General features: G+C 38.6%; 1 protein-coding gene across 3 annotated transcripts; it reads left to right on the plus strand.

Moving 5' to 3' along the window:
• Positions 1–1203: 1203 nt before the first annotated feature.
• LOC107804457 (rop guanine nucleotide exchange factor 14-like) lies at positions 1204–7923 on the plus strand. 3 transcript variants are annotated; one of them, XM_016628358.2, is made up of 8 exons: positions 1204–1474; positions 2670–2797; positions 4828–5205; positions 5706–5860; positions 5944–6018; positions 6111–6380; positions 6468–6815; positions 7378–7923. In XM_016628358.2, exons 2-8 carry the CDS (start codon positions 2722–2724, stop codon positions 7759–7761), a joined length of 1686 nt encoding a protein of 561 aa, XP_016483844.1. In that variant the 5' UTR covers positions 1204–1474; positions 2670–2721; the 3' UTR covers positions 7762–7923. The 3 variants fall into 3 exon arrangements, with proteins under 3 accessions (XP_016483844.1, XP_016483845.1, XP_016483846.1); XM_016628359.2 differs by lacking the exon at positions 1204–1474 and adding an exon at positions 2236–2549; XM_016628360.2 differs by lacking the exon at positions 1204–1474 and adding an exon at positions 2406–2509.
• The last annotated feature ends 16309 nt before the right edge of the window (positions 7924–24232 follow it).

Raw genomic sequence — 24232 nt, forward strand, 5'->3', positions numbered from 1 at the left:
AAATAATTTGTACTAGTTTTTTTATTAGTAGTAGAAACGTCAGTGCTAATGCATTACTAGTAGTATTTCTGTTTTACTATAAATGTTAATGCATAAGTTCTAAGGCATTAGTATTGCGGCATCTAAGTTGGATAAAAAATTAATCACTTAATTATCTTTTTTGAAAGGCAATTAAATATTAAAATGTTTTTCCGGAATAGAAAATCGTCAGGTTGTTAATATTTACAACAAGAGTTACATGTGTCCTAGTATGACTAGTTCCTTTTGTTCAAGATAAACCTTGAGTAGGTCAATTCTGACTCCATATTACTCTCTGTTTCAATATACAATACATTATTTTAAATGAACTAAACTCTTCAACTTTTAATCTTTGACAAATTATTTTTTCTATCAATCTACTTTTAACTACTACCTTATTACTATTTTTTATTATCATTATTAATAATGTATAAGTCAAATCAATATCTTAAACCTCAGTTCAATCATGTGCCTAATCTCAACCAAAAAGTTGTAATGAAGTGGGTAACACATGTTTATTAAGGATTATGATGAGTTGGGTAATATCGATTTGGATTCAACTCATGGAAATAATAAATAGTTGGTAAGGAACGCACCCATCTTTAACGAATTATACATAATGCAAATTCGAATTAGTGAGGTTTCAATACGGTATTGGACTAATAACCCGGCCAATCTTCTTCAGGGTCAAAATTATTTTTTTCTCAAAAATATTTTTTTTTCTAACTTGAAGTGTTTGACCAAGTTTTGAGAGAATACTTTTGGGGAGAAGCAGAAGCAATTTTTGAGAAGAAGAAAAAAGAAGCTTCTCCCTATAAGTAGAAGCAGACGCAGAAGCAGTTTTGAATTTTTATTCTTCCAAAAATACCCTTGACAAAATGATATATATATACTATTAAATAATATGTAATGACTTTTAGGGCTAACTTTCATATTTGTTAAATAAATTTTTAATATATTTGAATCATCTACTTTTTAATTTTATTTAAATATTTGAAAAACTTAATTAGTACTTTAATAATAAATATTTATAATTATTTATCTAATTATATAATATTAACTATTAAGTAAATTTTTTTATGTCATTATTTGTAATTTAAAAAATATTTTTTTAAAGTTTGACCAAACAAAAATTATGGCTCAAAAAATACTTTTTAAATTGATTAACACAAATGGGTCTAAGACTATACGATATTCTCTCTACCCGCTCCCCGTCTCACTCTCTCTGTCTACTACTACTGGTCTACTACTTTCTGTAGATACTTTTAATACCCTCCCTCACTCATTTCCTTTCTTTTCTTCCTCCTCCAATCTTGTCTTTTCTGCATTCTTTTCCCCTCTTTATATTCCCACCATTTCACCAGACAAAAAAAAATCATCTTTCTTCTCAGTACTAAGAATCTAAAGATAAATGCAGCTGTTTCTGAATGTCATCCTTTTTTCTGATCAAATAAAGGTCTGTTCTTGTTATCACTCCCCATTGCTTTCCCTTTTCTTCTGTTTCTATGCATTCTTCATTTCCAGCTTTTCTCATTTTCCTTTTTCTTCCTTTCCTTTTTTTCCACAAAAGAAAAAAAGCTAAAAGATTACTACTATATTTTCTTTTTGCTTATCCTTATGGGGTGTTTGTTTTGCACAAAGCACACCAAATTCCAAAATCAACTCCAAATTTGTCGGTGGCCAACGTGTGAGGTGTGCGCGTGTGTGTGTGGGGGGGGGGGGGGGGCTTAATATTTGCTTTGCCTTGCCTGTTTGTTTTTAGATGCAATGAGCTTCAAATTTTCTAGCTTTCTTCAATTTCTTTTTTCTTTGCATTATTCTGATTTTCTGTGTTGATATTTGAGAATCTATGAAAAATCCCCTTAAAAATAAATCTGAAGCTTCTGACAGGATCCTAAATTTTTTTTCTGACTTTTTCATCACCAAAGCGAATTTTTTATTGCGCAAAAAGTTTATCTTTTTCCCCTATTTTAAATTTTTTTTTCTTTAACACAATGATGAACTATTTGTAAAGTAGTAGAAAAGGTGGGTTCCTTTTTTTTTTTTTCTGATTTTATATTTCAAGACTCGAGCCCAGTGACCATGATGGCCTCACAGATTTTGAGAAAGTTTTGAGCTCTGAGTCAAATCGGAGCCTTAGGAAACGGGGCCCACTCATAACAAATCTTTTATGCTTATGGACCATATGATATTCTGATTTGATTGGTTTTTGGATCCGTTACTTTTTTATTTTTGTCCTTTTTGGCCAGACTAGGTTGGGAAGCTGGATTATGAAGTTAGCTGAAATTGACTTGTTGAGTGCAACATGTAACTAATTAAGTCATCAAAATAATCAGTTTCACTAAAGTTCTTAAATGGGTGTGTATATCAATCAATTTCCTAGCTTTGGAAATAGAGGAGCAAATTTTGATAAAGGGTTTGGTGAATTGTGAGTTTATAAACATTCAAGTGCCTTCATTTTCATAACTTCTTTATGGGGATAAGATTAGAGGTAGCTTTTACTCCAAATCACCATAATAATGACAGTGAGGGTATTAAATCCTTTTCTTCTTGTCTTTTTCAAAATGTTAACAGTTGCATTAATTGTATTTTGCCAATTTTTGTCAAATTGAACTTTGTCTAACATTTTCACTGTTGGTTGGATGGTTCAGGTGGTTGTTGAGCAGCAATTTTAGAGATAATCCTTTGTTAAGATTGGTAAAAATGGTACTCATGAGGAGGAGACTTGCCTGCTGTACAAGAGATAGAGAGATTAGCATTGACTTTGATGAAAATGAGAGTAAGCTTATCTCTCTTATGATCTTGTAGAGTCTCAAAGTTTTACTACTTAGATATGTTCCTAACTTGATTTTGATTGAGGTATAGTTGTTAAAATGGGGGCGGATTTACAAGGGAAGGTATGGGTTTTGGCAGTAGTGGGTTCAGTGGCATTCCGAACCCATAAAGTTCAAATCTTGAATTTGCCTCATAATGTCGGTTGGCCGTTAAAAGTTCCACAAAGTGTTGCCCAACAATCTCTAGTGTTTTCTCTGTTGGGTTATTTTACAGGTGTGGTGAGTGGGTCATACAAAATGGAGTAAAGAAACTTTGTTGTGTTTTCTATTTGTTGGTAATGAACTTAACACATGGATTAATCGTTAAAATGCTGCATTTCAAAAGAAAATTAAAGAGACCTAAAGCTATAAATTAGGCATGTACTAAGAGCCATTCTCTACAATTTTGCTACAAGGACCAGAGATTGTCCACGCCTTAGAAAAATTTGTGGAGATCATTGTAGGTATTTCCCCATATTTTGGGGGTCTAAAGGGACTTGGCATTGATATGAAAGAGCAGTAGTAAAGAAGGTCTGGGTACTGGGTCCTGTTGCATTAATGCTCTGTTCCTATGGCCCTCCATTTTAAAGCATATGCATTTTGACCATGACATATTCAATTACTTCACGTTTGTGTCAGGGTACTGGGAAGGTTGTGACCATGCTATCCTCCCATTCTAGGATATTAATTTGACTCTTTGTGTTGCCCTACAGTTTTTATTGCTTCTTTCAGATAACTGTAAAAAACAGAACCTTTACCTACTAAAAAAGAACTGTAGATGACCGAATAAATGCCAAGTACTATATTCAGCAATTGCATTTCATGTTGTTGAAGTTACTTAGTTGACTTGAGCTGCATACATTAGAGGATATCTTGTGTGTACACGCCCAATCCAATGCATCTGATTGCACACGAAGAGGGAGTTTACTGCATTTTTAGAGCTCCTCAATAAATATTTAAATGTGCTGGATGCACCGATGTGATTGGCGCTTTTTTTTGTGAGAAGGAAAAAGAAATGCACCAATCACATTTGTGCATCAACAAAATGTGGTTATTTCCTTTTGTGCTCTGCTTGGTGATTTTGCAACATATATAGTTAATAAAGATAATAATATCTTTAGTCACTTTACGGATGGTTTAGCACAAAATCATGGGTAGATGCCAAAGTTTATATTAGTGAATGCTAAAATTTAGATTGTGAATCAGACATTTACTGACCACCTCGCTTGTTACATGTTTCTTTGACTTTTGTGAAGAAAATGTTTCTAGAATCAGGACATTACCATCTTAGTTATTTGGTGGATGCTTATTAATCTCAGTAAATTAACAAACCAAATGCTGGGAATCAATGGCTTGAAATTGCCAAAGGTTTAAAAAATATACTTTTACCAGTTGATAGACAGTTTTAGGTGGGCCCCAGCATTAGTTAGGGATATTTTGAACTTACAAGTCCGGTTTGTATCAACTTCTACGTCGGCAACTCTCTTTTCAGTTCCTGGCTTTTGTTTCTACTAATTTGAGTGTAATCAGCTTTGAGCAACCCTTATTTCTAAAAGAAATGTATAGCTAACTGATACACACATCTAATCATCTTTATTTGTTCATTGCGCTGATCATTTTTTTATTTCTCCCATCTTTAACAAAGAAAAAAGTTTGCACTGATAAAGATATGAACATCCACATACATGCAAATTAAATATGGTGGTAGTGTCATGTTTGTGCAACATCATGCTGTATAACAGTCAAATTGCATATTTAAGATGCTTAATTTTTTAAATCTTCTGCAAGTCTTTAGTTAAAAGCCGTATGAATTGTGCATGTTCTTGTGGTCATTCTATTTATTCTTCTGTCTTGTAGTCAACATCTTAAGCATCATGCCCCCTAGAACATTCTTTTCTCATTACATTTTATTATTAAGTATTTTTTCTTGGATTATCCTTTACCCTTCCCTCCATCTGACTACTAATTTAACTACTAAAATTAATGGAACACTCAGAAATTACAACATATGATGGCCTTGAAAGCTGTATTTTGAACAGTCAGCCGTATGACAATCAAAGTATCACTAGCAGAGGTGACGGAGGTATTACAGATTCCTTGGACGATGATGACTCAAGCAGCAGTTCGAGCAACAATGTTTATGGATCTTTCTCTTCTCACTGGACAACAATGAAGAGGGATGATGAGTGGGATTTCTCAGCAAGCCCGCAACATTACTATGTAAAAGAAAAATCTGCTTATACAACCCACTTTTCAGATGTGGAAACAATGAAAGAAAAATTTGCAAAATTGTTACTTGGGGAAGATGTGACTGGAGGAAGCAAGGGGATTTCCACTGCATTAGCACTGTCAAATGCCATTACAAATCTTGCAGGTAGTATAGATTACTAATTTGGTTTTGTTCACTACTATTCCCCTAGCATACCTCTTTGATTATGTTACAACTAAAAAGTCTAACAGGCCGGTAAAATAGCTCTCTAATACTAAGCAGCTAGAACTTCCTTCGGTAAAACGATTTTTCAGCAGCCAAAATATGAAATAGCTATAAAATCATGAAGATTCAATACTCTAGCATCTTAACTTGGTTTTGGTCAAGTTTAACTAGAACTAATTTTACAATCTGAAATCTGATTAAGGATTTATGAGCTGTGTCTAGTCACAGTTTTAGGTTCTTATGGTGTGGATGCAGCAGACAAGAACTTATGTTGATGAGAATAAATAATAATTAGTATTGAGAATACACAACCAAAAGTATTTGGAAAGCGTCAAGGAACATAAAAGATTTGCATGGAGCTTAGAAATCATTCTACTTATTCTGTTTTTCCACTTTGCTGCTACCTTTTTATCCTGATTATACTGTTACTGGATTTGCAGCATCAGTGTTTGGAGAGCTCTGGAAATTGGAGCCACTTGCGGAGGATAGGAAGAGGAAATGGAGGAGAGAAATGGATTGGTTGCTCTCTCCTACAAACCATATGATTGAGTTGGTTCCTGCTAAACAAAATGGTTCTAATGGCCAGAAATTGGAGGTATCTGTGACTTTTAGCCATTCACTAAATGTATTTCATTGCAGTAAAATTTTTATGCTAAGTTCCACTTGCTGTTCGAGCAGATCATGACTCCAAAAGCTCGTGCGGACATCCATATGAATCTTCCAGCTCTTCAGAAGTTGGACTCCATGCTTCTTGTAGGTGGTCTCTTTAATCCTAGAAAAGTGGGCTATTTCCTTTTAGCATCAATTTGGTTCTATTTCTGAATATCATTTCTTGAAATGCCTAGGAAGCTCTGGATTCAATGGTTAATACTGAGTTTTGGTACATGGAAGTGGGTAGCCGAGCAGAAGGAAGAAGCAGAAGTGCTGGGCAGAGCAAAAGGTGGTGGCTTCCCTCACCCCAGGTGCCCATATCTGGGCTCTCTGACCCTGAAAGAGATAAATTGTTGAATCAGGGTAAATTGGTGAATCAAATATTTAAAGCAGCTAAAGCTATCAACGAAAACGTCTTGTCTGAAATGCCTGTTCCAACAATCATTAAAGATGCACTTCCAAAGGTAAGTTAGCTATGTCACTAAAGCTATTATTTAACTATATATTTCTTTGTTTATAAGAAACAAGTAACAAGATCAATTCACTAACAGTCTGGCAGGACAAGTCTAGGGGAGGAACTTTACAGGATCCTAACGGCAGAATCAACATCTGTGGAGGCGATGTTCGTGTCCCTTAACATAAGATCTGAACACAATGCCCTTGAAGCTGTTAACAGGTTGGAAACAGCAATACTTGCCTGGAAAGAAAAAATAGCAGAACATGCTGGTGGAAAATCTCCAGCACGGACATCTTGGTCTTTCATAAAAGATCCGATATCTGAACTAGACAAGATAGAGGTATCATTGAGCAGAGCGGAAACTCTTCTGCTGCAGCTCAAGATTAAATATCCAAACCTTCCTCAGACATTCCTCAATGTCACAAAGATCCAATATGGCAAGGTAAAAATTATATCTCACTAGCTACATCCATAAGATATGCTAATTAATATGGAGAGGTAAGCGTTGTGATACACTCACCTCTGCATTCTTGTTTCGGTTCTTGAGATTCTCAAAACTTTTTTCTTAGTGGGAAGGAATAAAATGTGAGTGGCAGTTCTCAGATGAGGGAACCATTCTCTCTAATCTTTTTCTTTGTAAAAACAAACTAGAATCTTTCAGTTGAAATAGCTTTCTAGTATGCATGTTGAGTCGTTTCTTATCCTTCCATTCTGTTCTTACAGTAGTTGGTCGGGCAGTACAGGTCTGGAAGGTCAGAAACATTGCCATATTACCAATCTACAAGACCTAGTTTTTGTCATGTTGCTTTCTACTTAGGGTCTTTAAATGTTCCAAGCAAACAATAATATATACTTGTCCACCACAATTACTGGAGAGGGATAGTTATACCGCATGAGTTGTTTTAGACTTTTAGCATATACTGTATCTTCCTAGTGCTATGAGGTGTGTATGCGGTGCTCAATGAGCTTTTGATTGTTTTGTTCTTCTGTTGTAATAATTGTAGGATGTCGGGCGTTCAATTCTTGAAGCATACTCTCGGGTTCTCTTGAACTTGGCATTCTGCATCCTGACTAGGATAGGAGAAATTCTTCAAGAAGACATCTTGAGCAATCCTAATTCACCCGCGGCTGCATGCCACCTTCCTGGCATAAGAATTCCGGGATTGTCAGATAGTCCTACACCTAGTCGTGTGAGGCATTCATTGATTGATCAGATGAATAAAGCTGATGAACGATCTTGTGATTCTCGCCACACCAATGCCTCTGATATAGACATTGAGTCTGCTGAATCAAAGATCAGTTCGGTAACTGCAACACCAAGCAGAAGTCGAGTGTGGTGCATTGGCATAGAAGCTTGTAGCAGCATGTCTGCTGCAAATTCACCTTGATAAGCAAAGTTTTACTCTCAGTCTTCCTGTAGATATATATCATTTCCATGTCAAAGAACAGCCTTAGCTCGAGGCTAATATTTCGCTGTTATTATGGGAGCTTGCCCTCAATTTGCAATAGTTGAAATATAATTGCATTTCATGCTGTCAGGGCATTGCGAAGTTTGCATGAATTGTTTCGTTCCGGGATAATATTTCCATCGTAATAGCTCATTAAAGAAATCACAACTTGTTAGATATTTACGTTACCTTAAGTTCCATGTTAAATGGGTTAGTTCTTCTTTCTTTGAAGGTAAAAGGAAAAGATAGAGAAGGGAAGGGTTGAGGAAGAACAAAGGATTCTGTTGTGAGTAGAAAACCAACTCAAACCCAGCCACACCTCCGTCAGCTAAGTTTAACCCGTAGGAATTGCATCAGATAGTCAGTTTTAAGTAATATTCAGTTTTTTTTATATAAAAATTATCAAACTTATAGTTAGTGTTGATAAATTTCAGACAAAAGTCTGTCTGTTCCTCTCTTCTCCGCCTCCTTCAGAATCAACCCATAGTTTAAACACAAATAAAGGTGGGTTTTTATAAGTGTGCTCAAGGCAATAGCGAAGCAAGTTGAATAAAAGTCAAACTTAGTTCCTGGATAGTCACTGTTTTACCAAGAAAAGCAATTTAATAAAACGAAAGGCTAAACTTAGTTGATGATAATAACTTTAGATCTATGATTGATTGACACAGATAACGCAAGAGCAATATTGAGAGAAGAATAAATGCAGTGTGTGTTCAATGGTCCAAGATCCTTGATGATGGGGGAATATTGAGTAATAAATAACAACAAATGACATTAAAGTAAATAAAGAGAATGATTCAACCAATATTGAATGAAGTGGATGATTCTTCTTTCTGACAATGATGAATGAAATACCAGTACTACAATGTTAAGATTTTTTTCGGATCTAACAGAAAAAGTATGGAATAATGGATCATCCAATCTCTTTAGAAACGTAATAGTTGTCTTTTATTCAGAGAGAGTGTCGGTCTTTCTGTTCCTCTCTTCTCCACCTCCTTCAGAATCAACCCATAGTTTAAACACAAATAAAGGTGGGTTTTTATAAGTGTGCTCAAGGCAATAGCGAAGCAAGTTGAATAAAAGTCAAACTTAGTTCCTGGATCGTCACTGTTTTACCAAGAAAAGCAATTTAATAAAACGAAAGGCTAAACTTAGTTGATGATAATAACTTTAGATCTATGATTGATTGACACAGATAACGCAAGAGTAATATTGAGAGAAGAATAAATGCAGTGTGTGTTCAATGGTCCAAGATCCTTGATGATGGGGGAATATTGAGTAATAAATAACAACAAATGACATTAAAGTAAATAAAGAGAATGATTCAACCAATATTGAATGAAGTGGATGATTCTTCTTTCTGACAATGATGAATGAAATACCAGTACTACAATGTTAAGATTTTTTTCGGATCTAACAGAAAAAGTGTGGAATAATGGATCATCCAATCTCTTTAGAAACGTAATAGTTGTCTTTTATTCAGAGAGAGTGTCAGTCTTACAAAGGTTGTGTGTCCCCTTTTTCTCCCCCCCCCCCACTATCTCCTTTTCTATTTATATGGGGCATTCCTCAATCAATCCTAAAAGTATGGACACCATAAAATATTCAAGAGAATATTCTACTACGAAAACTAACAGTTAGTACTGCCCTTCATACTCGACCTCGGTCGTTATTGACTCTTCCGCTACAAGTCCCGTTTTCTACTAATCGACCTCGGCCATATCGCTTTCCACGATGCCACTTCGTGTCAAATCTTAATGAAAGCAGATTTTGACCCATACAGTCACTTTCTAAATAAAAAACAAACAAACAAATAAATAAATACAGAGAAAACTTAGGGTCAAGTTCAACACAAACAGATTCATGTAATATTGAATGTCAAATTTCTTCTTCGGATGAATACCAGGCAGTTGTCCCAAACACCATATGTGAGCACAACAACAGGGTCGCCAAAAGGAATGTTTAGTAGTTCAGATATACGTGTTTGAATTTAGGAATATATTTGAAGTTTGCTTGCGTGAATCTGTGTTTATATTAAGGTGGTTAAACTTACAGAAATCTATAAACTTTGGCTATGTCTAAACAGTTACTAAAATGACTATTTGTGCACTTGCCCCGTTTTTCAACCCTTGAAATAATATGGATAAAATTCAACAATAACCATATTTTAAGCATGCAATTGAAAAATATTCATAGGTTTAAAAGTCATTGAAAGTTAGCCAAATAAAATTTAGATAAAAAAGCCCAACTTAGGCACAGAGACCCAACTTTTCATCTTTTGTACTTTTCTCAAACTCCATGAAACTATTACATAGTGTATTGGGATTCAAGTTTTTTCAAGTTAAGCTCTAACATAATGTGTTGGATTTCAAGCTTTTTAAGTTAAACTCCACCACAAGCAGTAGCAAAACCAACACGAGCCTAGTCAAAGAGAAGCTTCAAGCTCAAGGAGAACCAAAGACATCTTCGGCATATAACTGACTGAAGAATTAGAATCGAAATCGAGAAATCGTTTTCGACGTAATAAACCCTATTATCATTGTTACCTTACTTCTCTCTAACTCATCAAATTCGTGATTTCACCAATTTTTTAACTTATCAGGAGATTTTACCACCATCTGAGTATCTAAAACACCATTGCCATAGGACAACATTAGCAAGCTTTTCAATAAAATAAGAGAAATCTCAAGTAGTCTTATGTTCGACGAGTAGTCAAAAATTGAATTATGGGCGAATGACAGAAGAGAAGGATACAATTTTGTTGTAGTGTAGCACTACAACTAGTTTGATGCAAAATTTCATTCTCAATTAAGAAATTAGAGATTTATATTTCAGTATCTTATCATCCTTTTTCACTTAGTAACTTTTTTCATTCACATCCTTAACATGAGAATATCAAATTGGGTAATAATAGCCTTTCAAACTTGTGATATTGGTGGTTCATGTAATTGCTTTTTAGACATTAAACATAAGGGTCTTTTGGTTCACATATATTTAACATATATTATAATGCAAAATTATTATATAATTATTACTATTTGAAATCTTTTCTATCAGTGAATAACAACTCAAAGAATGTCATCCAGTGAGTGACATTATAGAAATTTTCATGCAATATCTTATTCATGTAAAATAATATATAGATTTTCGCATATGAGTTATGCTAATGTTAATAATGTAAGAGCTTTATTCATAAATCAGATATTATTATAATTATGCGGATCTTTTAAACCAACAATATTTTTGTTAATATATGTGATAGACTTATCTGTAGAACAAATCGAATTTTATTTCTGAAGTAAAAAAAAGAGTGAAATTTAGTAATCAAACGTATAAGTTAATAATGTTGAATAATGAGAAAAAAAATAGAAACATTCACATATAAGTAATTTTTTTGGTAGTGATCAAAACTCAAAAATATATTTATACAATTAAGGATAAAAGAAAGGTAGAGCTTTCAATAAATAAATATTAAATTAAGGGACATACTACAAAAACAAAAATTAAAAATATGTAGATTTTATGACAAATTCCTAAAAGAATCTGTACTTATGCTGTAAATAAAATAAAAATAAAAATTTAAAAGATATTTCCTTAATGGAAATCAAGACTAAAATTCTACATGCACAACTTAAAGAGAATAAAAGAGACAGTGAAACTTAATTATATATTTAATCCATGTGTTTATCCGAAAAACGGATAGAGTTGAATTTATACGTAGTTCTAATAATACGTGGTATAACTTGGTACAAATTGAAAAAATAAGTAAAATTATATCGAATATTGACCGTAAAAAAGGAATAAATATAAACCCAAATTGAGTAGAGAGTGATTTATAAATGAACAAGATGAACCAATGTCTAAAGCCCAAAAAATGATAATATTTACTATGTGTGTGTAAATCTCAATAATCTCTGAAATGTGAGAGTGTATGAATGTATGGATATCCAATGTCTGATCCCTTTATAGAAATGATAGTCACTCTTAATATAGTGGAGGAATCTTACTTTGGATATTATTAAAAATACATAGTGGAGATTCCACGATAGATTAGTTAAATAATTTTTCCTTAATTCCGCCGAGATTCTCTCCCCTAGTGCGGCTACAATGGCTTTTTGTCTCTTAGCTCGATCTTGGTATTGGTCGGTCTCTGGATTTCGAGCTCGATATTGACTCGAGTTCGGTATTGATCGGTCTCTAATTCTCGAGCTTGATAACACCACTTCACATCACAGCTTGATATTGACCTGAACTCGATATTGACTCGAGCTCGGTATTGATCGGTCTCTAATTCTCGAGCTTGATAACATCACTTCACATCATAACTTGATATTGACCTGAACTCGATATTGACTTGAGCTCAATAACCCGGCTTCACATCATATCTCAATATTATAATGACGACCCTCGGTCCATTATGTTCCAATATTGACTAATTATACGAAGGGTAAACTTGGTTTTGACCGTATACAAATAGTCCCCTCGTTTCTCGGAAAGAATATGGCGAGAAACGATATGATTTTTCAACTTTTGACTAGATACACACTGACGTCTACATCGAGCCCGATTATGACGTATGTGACAAATGTCCCGTCGATCCAGTTATCAAGGCATTAAATGCGCGTCAGACGATGGTCGACCACTATCGATTTTGAATCGTCTTTGCGAAATCTATAAATAGCCCTCCTTCTTCATTATTTTAAACCTTTTACCTTCAACTCTTCTCATTCCAACCTTTAAAGTTCTTCGCGTTCTCCAAAGTTCTCTATTTCCAGCTTTAAGAATTTCTTTGCTTGTTCTTCGCCAAACACCAAAATATTTTAATTTCCCATCTTCTTTGTTCTTGAAAATTTAGATGGCTAAGATATCTAAAACCGTTCCTCAGAATGAGGTTGCTTCCTCATCTCGGTCGGCCGGTGAGAAATCGGTGGTGGAGCCACGCCTCGAAGAACTCGTTCCCAGGGGATGTGTTATCTATTCTGACTTTAAGGTTGAGAAACCCTCATCGGTTGCTAGTCGATGTGAGCTGGTATCGAGATATATATGCTCGATACCCCAAAGCCTTATTGATTTGATGAAGAAAGATTGTGATTAGAAAAACAAAGAGGTCGTGATACCGGTACCGGAGGAAGCGATCACTACCCACGTGGAAGGGTACTTGAGTATTTACACTTATTCTTTTACGTTGGGTCCCCTCGATTCAGTCATCATCGACTTCTGAAAAAAGTACCAAGTGACCCTCGGTCAAATACATCCTTATTTCTGGAGGATTGTAATACTGCTCCGTTTCTTTGTGAGCAAAATCGACGGCCTTCCCTTTACCCTCGACCACCTCGTAATATTATACAACCCTCATCTTTACCGAGGTGGGTTGATAAAGCTTCAACGCCGGGCCACCAAGGCGTTCACCTTGAGCATAGATGAAGACAAAGATCAGGGTTGGATGAGCCGGTTTGTTCAAGTGAAGACCTCAGACTTAATCCCAGCTGAGAGTATGTCATTTCCCGAGAAATGGAATATGAACCATAAGTGTGATTCCGTTTTTAACTTTTGTTTTTTTACTTCTTCACCTTTTCTTATCAATTCCTTTCTTGATACATCCGTTGCTTGGATGCCGGGCGCGGTTCCCCATCTCGAGTACTGGGTCAGGAGCTTGGTTTCGATGTTAACATATGCCGAGCACGCATGGCGCGATTCATCAAAGAGTCGTGCCGAGCGCGCATGGCGCGATTCGTCGAAGGGCCGGTGGGAGGCTCGTACTCATGGTAAACCTTCCTCTTGGCTCACCGATCTGTTCAAGTATTTTTTCGGGCATAAGTTTTACTTACTTTCCTTTCTTTGTAGGTCTTGGAAAAGATGCGGTTATGAGACCCCCATCAGGTGATGAAGAAATTCTACCGCCTATCTCAAAACCGGAGAAGGTGGTCAAGAGAAAAAAGGGCCTCGGACTCTGAGGGTCAAAAACCCAAAAAGAGAGCGGCTCGTAAACTTAAGGTGAACGTAATCCCTTTGACTATGGAGTCAGTCCTGAGTCTAAGGGATGAAGAAGAAGAAGAAGAAGAAAGTGATTCCGGGCTGTTGGCCCGTGCCCGGGCTAACACCGATACTCAAAATCCTTCGGTATCGGTGGAAGTTGATACTACTCCGACCAGACTTGATGAGGTCGAGGAGGGGACTTCGACCCAAGTTCTCGAGTCGAGAGAGACCGAGGATGTTTTACCTCGAGTTAAAGAGACCGTCGAAGAGGCGGTGAATGCCGGTGCACAAACTGAGCTTAGGGCTCCCGAAGACGGAGGCGGCGCCCCAAAAGACCTACTCGGGGTGATAGAGATCGGCGATTCTTCCTCTTTCCCTTCCTTTTCCCAATCGATGATACGTGATGTTCAAGATGTGGAGACTTGTCATGGGAAAGGGGCCCACGGAGGGGAGGATCCTTTCTGTGGTTATTTTATCGGGGTAGAAGATGTTACCGGTCCGAGTGACTTGGAGGCTTTGAAGAAGAGCTCGAGCGAGGTGGGAGCGCCTTGCCTATTTAACGAAGCCCAGCAGACCCTGAATCGGGTAAGTTCATAATTTCTTTTCCAATCTTCATACTTGTGTTTCCCTTTCCTTGTATAATCCCTTCTTATTTTTGTAGGCTACTGTGCTTCATCACGAGGCATTTTTCCAATCCCTAGGGGATCTGAGCCGTACGAGACCGAAGTTTGAAGGCTTACTGAGGAGAGAGATGCCTTAAAGCTTCTCAGTGAGTAGAGAGAAGGGGAAGTAAAAGGACTCCGAGCCGAGCTGGAAACATCTCAGAAAGAACAAGCTGAGATGTCCACGCAGGTACAAAGAATCTTTGAATTTAATGATATTAATTCGGGATTTATGGTTAATAATTCGGTCTCGCAGGTCGAGCAAAAGTTCGATGTGATTAGGCAGCTTCGTGCTGAAGTGGACGTAGTGAAATCGGAGGCCGAGGAGTAGAGGAAGAACATGGACCGCTTCGCCTCAGAGAAGGAGACTGCCCGAACTCAACTGGATTCGGCCGATGCCCATCTCCAAAACTTAAAATAGAAAGCCTTGGTGCAAGCCAAGAAAATTGAGGAGTTCCAGTCTTAGTTGAGCTCAGCAAATTCAGATCGAGAGAGATTGGCCACATAACATGCAGCGGCCAAAAAAAAAGTCGAGAAAACCATGGCCAATATTGATGCAATGGTGACCGTTTATCGATCTGATGCCGAAGATGCTCAAGTTCTAGCAAAGGAGGTTGCTGAGGCTGCTCAGGCTCTGGCAAACTAGGTTGCCGAGCATGCTAAATGTTAGTCTCGAAGGGAGACTTTCAAAGAGATTCATGCTCGTGTCTTCGATCTAACGGCCGAGATAGAAAAAGCGAAGGAGCTTGAAGCCGAAGCCAGAGTGTTGGCTTTTCCCGATGATGATGATACTGGGAGTGCGAGCGGATCTGAAAGTGAAGGGGACCTCACGGGCAAAGATGCTGCTCCCGGAGAGGACTAAAAACTTTCTCATATTTTTTGTGTTTCTTATAAGACCGTTTTGGTCTTTTGTAAAGAAATTTGATCGGGCCGTCTTGCCCTTGTAAATGATTTTGACATGTATATTAAAACTTTCTTCCTTTCATAGCTTCTGAATCTTTCGCCTTTTTTGTTAATTTGTACAAAGGGCAAATTTGAAGCAAAATAGCCTTTAAACTTGCTATGTAGTCCCCGATTCGGGGAAATAGTCCGAACTTGAATCAATGTAGCCCTTGGGCTTTGTGGTCGAATGAGAATGATTTCTCGGGCTCAAATTAAGGTAGCCCTTAGGTTTTATACGTATTCCTTAGGCTTATTGGTTGAGTGAGCATTTGCTCAAACTCGAACTAATGTAGCCCTTAGGCTTTATGGTCGAGTGAGTGTTTGTTCGAACTTGAGTTAATGTAGCCCTTTGTTTTATGGTCGGGTGAGTGTTTGCTCCAACTCGAGTTAATGTAGCCCTTAGGCTTTATGGTCGAGTGAGTTTTTACTCGAACTCGAAGTATACGTAGCCCTTAGGCTTAATGGTCAAGTGAGCATTTGCTCGAACTCAAACTAATGTAGCCCTTAGAATTTATGGTCGAGTGAGTGTTTACTCGAACTCGAGTTAATGTAGCCCATAGGCTTTATGGTCGAGTTAGTGTTTGCTCGAACTCGAGTTAATGTAGCCCTTAAGATTTATGGTCGAGTGAGTGTTTGCTCGAACTCGAGTTAATGTAGCCCTTAGGCTTTATAGTCGAGTGAGTGTTTGCTCGAACTCGAGTTAATGTAGCCCTTAGACTTTATGGTCGAGTGAGTGTTTGCTCGAACTTGAAGTATACGTAGCCCTTAGGCTTTATGGTCAAGTGAGTGTTTGCTCGAACTAGAGTTAATGTATCCCTTAGGATTTATGGTCGAGTGAGTGTTTGCTCGAACTAGAGTTAATGTAGCCCTTAGGCTTTATGGTCGAGTGAGTGTTTGCTCTAACTCGAAGTATACGTAGCCCTTAGGCTTAATGGTCAAGTGAGTGTTTGCTCGAACTCGAAGTAAGGTAGCCCTTAGGCTTAATGGTCGAGTGAGTATTTGCTCGAACTCGAAGTAAGAGTAGCCCTTGGGCTTAATGGTCGAGTGAGTGTTTGCTCGAACTCGAAGTAAAAGTATCCCTTAGGCTTAATGGTCGAGTGAGCATTTTCTCGAACTCAAAGTAAGAGTAGACCTTAGGCTAATGGTCGAGTGAGTGTTTGCTCGAACCCGAACTAATGTAGCCCTTAGGCTTTATGGTCGAGTGAGTGTTTATCGAGTTAATATAGCCCTTAGGCTTTATGATCGAGTGAGTGTTTTCTCGAACTCGAAGTAAGAGTAGCCCTTGGGCTTAATGGTCGAGTGAGTGTTTGCTCGAACTCGAAGTAAGGTAGCCCTTAGGCTTTGTAGAGCTTGATCTCGTTGATTTTTCTGTTGGCGGTCCCTGATTTATGGGGTACTTATTCAAACTCCGGTCATGGTCGGCCCTTTAAGCCTGTTTATATAATAGATCGGGAACATGATGTAGAAGAATCTTTCTAAGATATGAGATATCGGTAAAGAAGAATTTCTCTTTATAAGTCATTATACATGTGTTCATGTTTTGTGCCAGGGCTCGAGCAAACTACGCGGGCATGGTTTGTTTGACTATTTGGCCCTTACAAATTTTTCCTATCGAGACCCTGTTGCCATGAAGTAACTTTCTTGCATCAAGCTTGATATATTCGAGGGCAATGCCCCCCAGTATTTGTGGTTGATTGTAAAGAGGCCTTGGATACTGTTGAATTGTTCTAAGTTAACACGATCAATGGTTGCCTCATTAAAAACCTTTCCGAAAAACCCATTTGGGATAAAACCGGTCTAAGGAAAAAAGAGTGCAACGCATGCTTTTAGACCTAAAGGCTTCACGTTGAAGAATCCATCCCTGTTTCTGGTTGAACACTTGCAAGGGTTAATTTCGAAATACAAATGAACATAGGAGGGTCGTACCTTAGCAGTAGTATCGTTTTAGGTGCGACACATTCCAATTGCTCGGTAGTTGTTTGCCATTTGTCACGCCGAGCTTGTAGGATCCCTTTTCGACGATTTCGAGAACCTGATATGGTCCTTCCCAGTTCGGACCCGGTTTCCCTTCATTCGGATTTTAGGTGTTGAGGGTGACTTTCCTTAGCACTAAGTCCACAATTTTAAAATGTCGAATATTGGTTCTTTGATTGTAGTATCTTTCGATCCGCTATTTTTGGGCGGCCAATCGAATGAGAGCGGTCTCTCATCTTTTATCCAATAATTCTAGGCTCGTGTTCATGGTATCGTTATTCGACTCCTTTGTTGTATATCGAAACCCGACGCTAGGTTATCCGACCTCAACCGAAAATAGAGCTTCGGCGCCATAAACCAACGAGAATGGCGTTGCTCCGGTACTAAATTTCAATGTTGTGCGATATTCCCATAGGACCTTGGGTAGTATTTCTCTCCATTTTCCTTTAGCGTCGGTCAATCTCTTCTTAAAATTTTGGATGATGGTTTTGTTGGTCGATTCGGTTTGTCCGTTCCCGCTGGGATGATACGATGTTGATAGGATCCTTTTTATCTTGTGATCCTCGAAAAATTAGTTACTTTGTTGCCGATGAATTGTTTTCCATTATCACATATAATCTCGGCTGGCATCCCGAATCGGCATATGATGTGGTCCCAAATGAAGTCTATCACTTCTTTTTCTCTGACTTTCTCGAAAGCCTGTGCTTCAACCTATTTAGAGAAATAATCAGTCATAAACAAAATAAACTGAGCTTTACCTGGGGCCGATGGGAGGGGGCCGACGATGTCCATTCCCCATTTCATGAAAGGCCATAGAGATAAGACCGAGTGGAGTAGCTCTTCGGGTTGATGAATTAGGGGCACATGTCTTTGGCATTTGTCACATTTTCGAACGAACTCTCTCGCATCTTTTCCCAAATCGGTCCAATAATACCTTGCTCTGATTGCTTTGTGGACCAGCGAATCGACACCGAAATGGTTTTCGCAAGTGCCCTCGTGAATTTCTCGTAGGATGTAATCGGTATCTCCTGGTCCCAAATATATTGCCAATGGTCCATCGAACGTCCTTCTAAAAAGTGTTCCGTCTTCGGACAGGGTGAATCGTGCTGCCTTTGTGCGCAAAGCTCTCGATTCCTTTGGATATGATGGAAGCTTCCCATTCTTGAAGTACTCTATATATATTTGTTTCTCCAATCCTAGGTTAGACTTGTGGAGTTTATCTCGGCATGACCTTCTTCGATCACCGATCTTATGAGTTGCACGACAATCCCCGAGTTGAGTTCGTCATTTTCGACCCTTGAGCCTAAGTTTGCAAGAGCGTCGACCTCGTTGTTCTGTTCTCGGGGTACATGTTACAAAGTCCATTCTTTAAATTGATGTAGAGTCACCTGTAATTTATCCAAGTACCTCTGCATTCGATTTTTTTGGACTTCAAAAGTCCTGTTAACTTGGTTTACCACGAAGAGAGAATCACACTTAGCCTCTACGACCTCCGCTCCCAAGCTTCTAGCTAGTTCGAGACCTAAAATCATGGCCTCATACTCAGTCTCATTGTTAGTCAATTTTGTAGTTCTGATAGACTATCTAACTACATTACCTGTGGGTGACTTTAGTATAATGCCTAATCCGGACCCCTTTGCGTTCGAGGCACCGTCCGTGAAAAGAGTCCAGACTCCCGAAGAGGTACCCAATTTTATCAGTAGCTCTTTTTCAATCTGGGGTATGAGGGCTGGTGAAAAGTTAGCCACGAAGTCCGCCAAGATTTGAGACTTGATAGCGGTTTGGGTTCGATACTCGATATCGTATCCACCGATTTCTATGGCCCATTTGGCCAATCAACCCGAAAGCTCGGGTTTGTACAAAACGTTTTGAATAGGATAAATTGTTACAACATGTATCAGATAACATTGAAAATATGGTTTTAGTTTCCTAGAGGCGCTTATTAAAGCAAGCGCTAATTTTTCTAAGTGTAGGTATCTAGTTTCGGCCTCACCTAAGGTCCGACTGACATAATAAATAGGGAATTGCGTACCTCGTTCTTCTCAAACCAGAACTCCACTTACCGCTATCTCCGAGACAGCTAAGTACAGGTAAAGTTACTCGTTCACTTTCGGGGTATGAAGCAGCGGCGGGCTCGATAAATACCGCTTTAGTTCTTTCAAAGCCTGCTGGCATTCCAGAGTCCATGCAAAGTTGCTTTTCTTCTTAAGCAGTGAGAATGATCGGTGGCTCCTATCTGAAGATCTCAAAATGAATCGTCCCAGGGCGGCTATCCTCCTCGTTAACCTTTGCACGACCTTTACATTATCTACTACCGTGATGTCCTCGATAGCTTTGATTTTATCGGGGTTGATCTCGATTCCTCGGTTGGGCACCATGAAACCAAGAAACTTGCCCGAGCCAACCCCGAATGCACATTTTTCGGGGTTGAGCTTCATATTGTACTTCTTTAGTACGTTGAAAGTTTCCTCCAAATGCTTTAAATGGTCCTCTGCTCGCAGAGACTTAACTAACATGTCATCAATATAAACTTCCATTGATTTTCCTATTTGTTTTTAGAACAATCGATTTACTAGGCGTTGATAAGTTGCACCGGCATTTTTTAGACCGAATGGCATTACGTTATAATAGTAGGTACCGTACTTAGTGGTAAATGATGTATTTTCCTAATCCTCCGGGTTCATCTGTATCTGGTTGTACCCAGAGTAGGCATCGAGAAAACTGAGAGTCTCGTAGCCGGCCGTGGCGTCGATCATATGATCGATATTAGGCAAAGGAAAAGAATCCTTAGGGCATGCTTTATTTAGGTCTTTATAATATATACACATTCTAAGTTTGTTTCCCTTCTTAGGGACTACCACCATATTTGCTAGCCATTCAGGGTATTTTACTTCTCGAATAGATCCTATTTTAAGAAGTTTGGTTACCTCATCCTTGATGAAGGCATGTTTAACCTTAGACTGGGGCCTTCTTTTTTGCTTTACCGGATGGAATTTCAGATCCAAGCTTAGTTTATGAGTGGTTATTTCCGGTGGGATCCCTATCATGTCAAGATGGGACCAAGTGAAACAGTTCATGTTTGCTATAAGAAATTGAATAAGCTTTTTCTTGAGCTCGGGATCTAACCCCGTGCCCAGGTATACCTTTCGCTCGGGCAGATGTTCGATCAGCGTGATTTGCTCTATTTCTTCGACCGTTGATTGGGTAGCGTCAGAATCATCGGGGACCGTAAAGGATTGAGGGACCCCGTAGTCATCATCTTCGTCAGTCTTCTGATTCTCTAGTTGGGTCGAGGCAGGCGTTTGTGATTTATATTTGGTATCCCGTTCCTCCTCCGAACCTGATCCCTTTGTCGATGATAGTGGAGATATCAGAATCACTTCATCGATGACAAACATTTCTTTTGCGGCTGGTTGCTCCCCGTAGACCGTTTTGATTCCCTCCAGTGTTGGGAATTTCAGAACCTGGTAAAGGGTCGAGGGCACAGCTCTCATATTGTGGATCCATGGCCTCCCGAACAGGGCGTTATATCTCATATCGCCTTCGATCACGTGGAACTTCATTTCTTGGATGATCCCGGCCACGTTTACTGGCAAGATTATCTCTCCCTTAGTAGTTTCACACGCCATATTAAATCTGTTTAGTTCTAGGGTCGCGGGCACGACCTGGTCCTGTAGACCGAGTTGCTCTACGACCCTTGATCGAATTATGTTGGCCGAACTACCTAGATCAATTAACACGCGCTTAACTTGAGTTTTATTCATAAGTACAGATATTACCAGTATATCGTTATGGGGTTGCATGATTCCTTCTGTGTCTTCGTCACTAAAGGACAAGGTTCATTTAGGTTTGTAATCTTGAGTCCGAGATCGCTTCTCTTTTACAATAGACATCTTAGTGCATTTAAGAAGTGGCCCCTGGGGGACATCGATCCCTCCGATAATTATATGTATGATGTGTTGCAACTCTTCTTGTTCGTTTTGTCTATTGAAATCTCTGTTTTTGAAATGGTTTTTGGCCCGGTCACTTAAACATTCTCGAAGGTACCCTTCATTGAATAAACAGGCTACCTCCTCTCTCAACTGCCTGTAGTCTTCGGTTCTATGGCCATGGGTGCCATAATATTTGCACATTTGATTGGGATTTCCCTGGGCTGGATCGGACTACAGAGGTCGAGGCCAATTAGTATCTTTGATTCGCCTGATAGCCAACACGATGGCGGATGCATCGATGTTGAAGTTATATTTTGATAATTGTGGTGCTTCCTTAGGTCCGATATGCCTGTCGAGTCCATTCTTGTTCATCAGCCCCCGAGACCCTTGTCCTAGATCACTTCTCCTTTTACCTTGTACGGGGTTACGTGTAGTTTCGCTACCCCTACGATCTCCGTTATACGGCTGATATCGGTCCTTGCTCGACCTTGATTCTCGATCGATGTCCCTTTTAATAATGGACCAAGAACCCAACTGGTCGTCTTCAACTCTGATCTTCGATTGATATCGATTATGCACATCGGCCTAGGTAACATCCGGGTACTCAATCAAATTCTGCTTCAACTATCTTGAAGCCATCGAGCTTCGTTCGTTCAGTCCTTGAGTGAAAGCTTGTACATCCCAATAGTCCGTGACCGGTGGTAGATCCATTTGTTCCATTTGGAAACGAGATACGAAATCTCGTAGCATCTCGTTATCTTTTTGCTTTACCTTGAAAAGGTCTGACTTCCTGGTCTCGACCTTTATGGATCCGGCGTGTGCTTTTACGAAAGAATCTTCAAGCATATCAAAAGAATCCACTACAAAAAAAAAATGGAATTAATTACGAACGTCGTCGCTAATTTGTCGCTAACACGCTCGTAGCTAGCAGAATTTCATGATAATCCGTTGCTAATCCGTCGCTAAATGATATTAGCGACGGATTTTTCTATTTAGCTACAGAATTTGTCCGTCGCTAACACCTGATTTTTTAGTAGTGATTGATAGAGTTAGGCGGTAAATTATGATACCATATCATTGCCCCCTTTGACAGAGTTTCCCCGAACTTCTTCAACAATACGTATTTGATCTCGTCGTCTTCTAGATCATTCCCTTTAATGGAACATGTATAAGACGTGACATGCTCGTTGGGGTCGGTCGTTCTATTATATTTAGGAATTTTAGGCATGCGAAACTTCTTGGGGATAGATTTAGGAGTTGCGCTCCAGGGGAAAGGCGTTTGTACGAACTTTTTGGAATCCAAACCCTTCAATACCGGTGGTGCCCCCGGGATCTGATCAACCCTGGAGTTATAAGTTTCTACTTTTTTGTCGTTTGCTTCAATCCTCTTTTCTCCTGACTCAATTCGTTTTGTCAGTTCCTCTAACATCTTAATAATTTCGGGATTAGTCCCCGATTCTTGTTCATTTGATCTTACTACAGCTGGCCCAGTTTCGTGGGTGACTTCTCGGGGTGGACCGAGCTCGGCCCTGCTCGGTGCATGGGTTTGGCTCTGCAACTGAGCTATCGCTACCTATTGAGCTTGCAACATTTCAAAAATCATACGCAGGTTGATCCCGTCTTCTCCAGCATTTTGGGTATTTCGAACTGTAGATCGAGTTCCATCATGAATGCTGTTTTCGAGGTCGGAAAGTTGATTTGCCTCGATGGCCACATGTGAATTAACGTTAATTGGATCTATGGCCCGAGCTCCAACGGGATCGACGGGTGGCCTTCCATCCCCAGCCGTCAGGATATTGTTCTCATTTTGAAGGCTAGGTTCGTTGTCGATAGGTAGGGCCATTGATTGAGAGTTCGTCGTTTTTAACCTGAAATCAAAGATACTTCCAAGAGCAAGTATAAAATGGTGTGTTTTGCAGAGATTCGTACCAAATAACCATTGTTAGCCTTAGCCCCATGGTGGGGGCCAAACCGTTTACCCGAAAAACTGATAGAGTTGAATTTATATGTAGCTCTAAGGATACGTGGTATAACTTGGTACAAATTGGAAAAATATATAAAAATATATCGAATATTGACTGTAAAAAAGAAAAAAATACAAACCCAAATTGAGTAGAGAGTGATTTATAAATGAACAAGATGAACCAATGTCTAAAGCCCAAAAAAGGATAATATTTACCATATGTGTGTAAATCTCAATAATCTCTAAAATGTGAGAGTGTATGAATGTATAGATGTCCAATGTCTAATCCCTTTAGAGAAATGATAGTCACTCTTAATATAGCGGAGGAATCCTACTTTGGATATTATTAAAAATATAGTGGGGATACCATGATAGATTAGTTAAATAGTTTTTCCTTAATTCCCGCCGAGATTCTCTCCCCTAGTGCGGCTACAATGACTTTTTGTCTCTTAGCTCGATCTTGGTCGGTCTTGGTATTGGTCGGTCTCTGGATTTCGAGCTCGATATTGACTCGAGCTCGGTATTGATCGGTCTCTGGCTCTCGAGCTCGATAACACCACTTCACATCATAGCTTGATATTGACCTGAGCTCGATATTGACTCGAGCTCTATATTGACTCGAGCTCGGTATTGATCGGTCTGGGTCTTGAGCTCGAAACCCGACTTCACATCATATCTCGATATTATAATGACGACTCTCGGTCCATTATGTTCCAATCTTGACTAATTATATGAAGGGCAAACTCGATTTTAACCGTATAAACCATGTAATATTAAAATAACAATCATAAAAATAATATTACAATAACATTCTTAAAGGATTACAGTACTTTATTTAGACTTTAATATACTTCATTTGTAATTTAAAATAAGATAGTAACTTTTTTTATTTGGTAATTAAAGAATTTTCATTACCAAGTAAATAGATAATCATGGTGGTCAAACCATGATTTTCTATTTAG

Source organism: Nicotiana tabacum, chromosome 23 (assembly GCF_000715075.1).
Source record: "Nicotiana tabacum cultivar K326 chromosome 23, ASM71507v2, whole genome shotgun sequence".
Taxonomy (NCBI): domain Eukaryota; kingdom Viridiplantae; phylum Streptophyta; class Magnoliopsida; order Solanales; family Solanaceae; genus Nicotiana; species Nicotiana tabacum.

Coding starts and splice junctions, on each gene's coding strand:
- LOC107804457 (XM_016628358.2), top strand. CDS start 2,722: ATGGTACTCATGAGGAGGAGACTTGCCTGCTGTACAAGAGATAGAGAG. Junction 2,798..4,827: donor TGACTTTGATGAAAATGAGA/GTAAGCTTATCT, acceptor TGGAACACTCAG/AAATTACAACATATGATGGC. Junction 5,206..5,705: donor TGCCATTACAAATCTTGCAG/GTAGTATAGATT, acceptor CTGGATTTGCAG/CATCAGTGTTTGGAGAGCTC.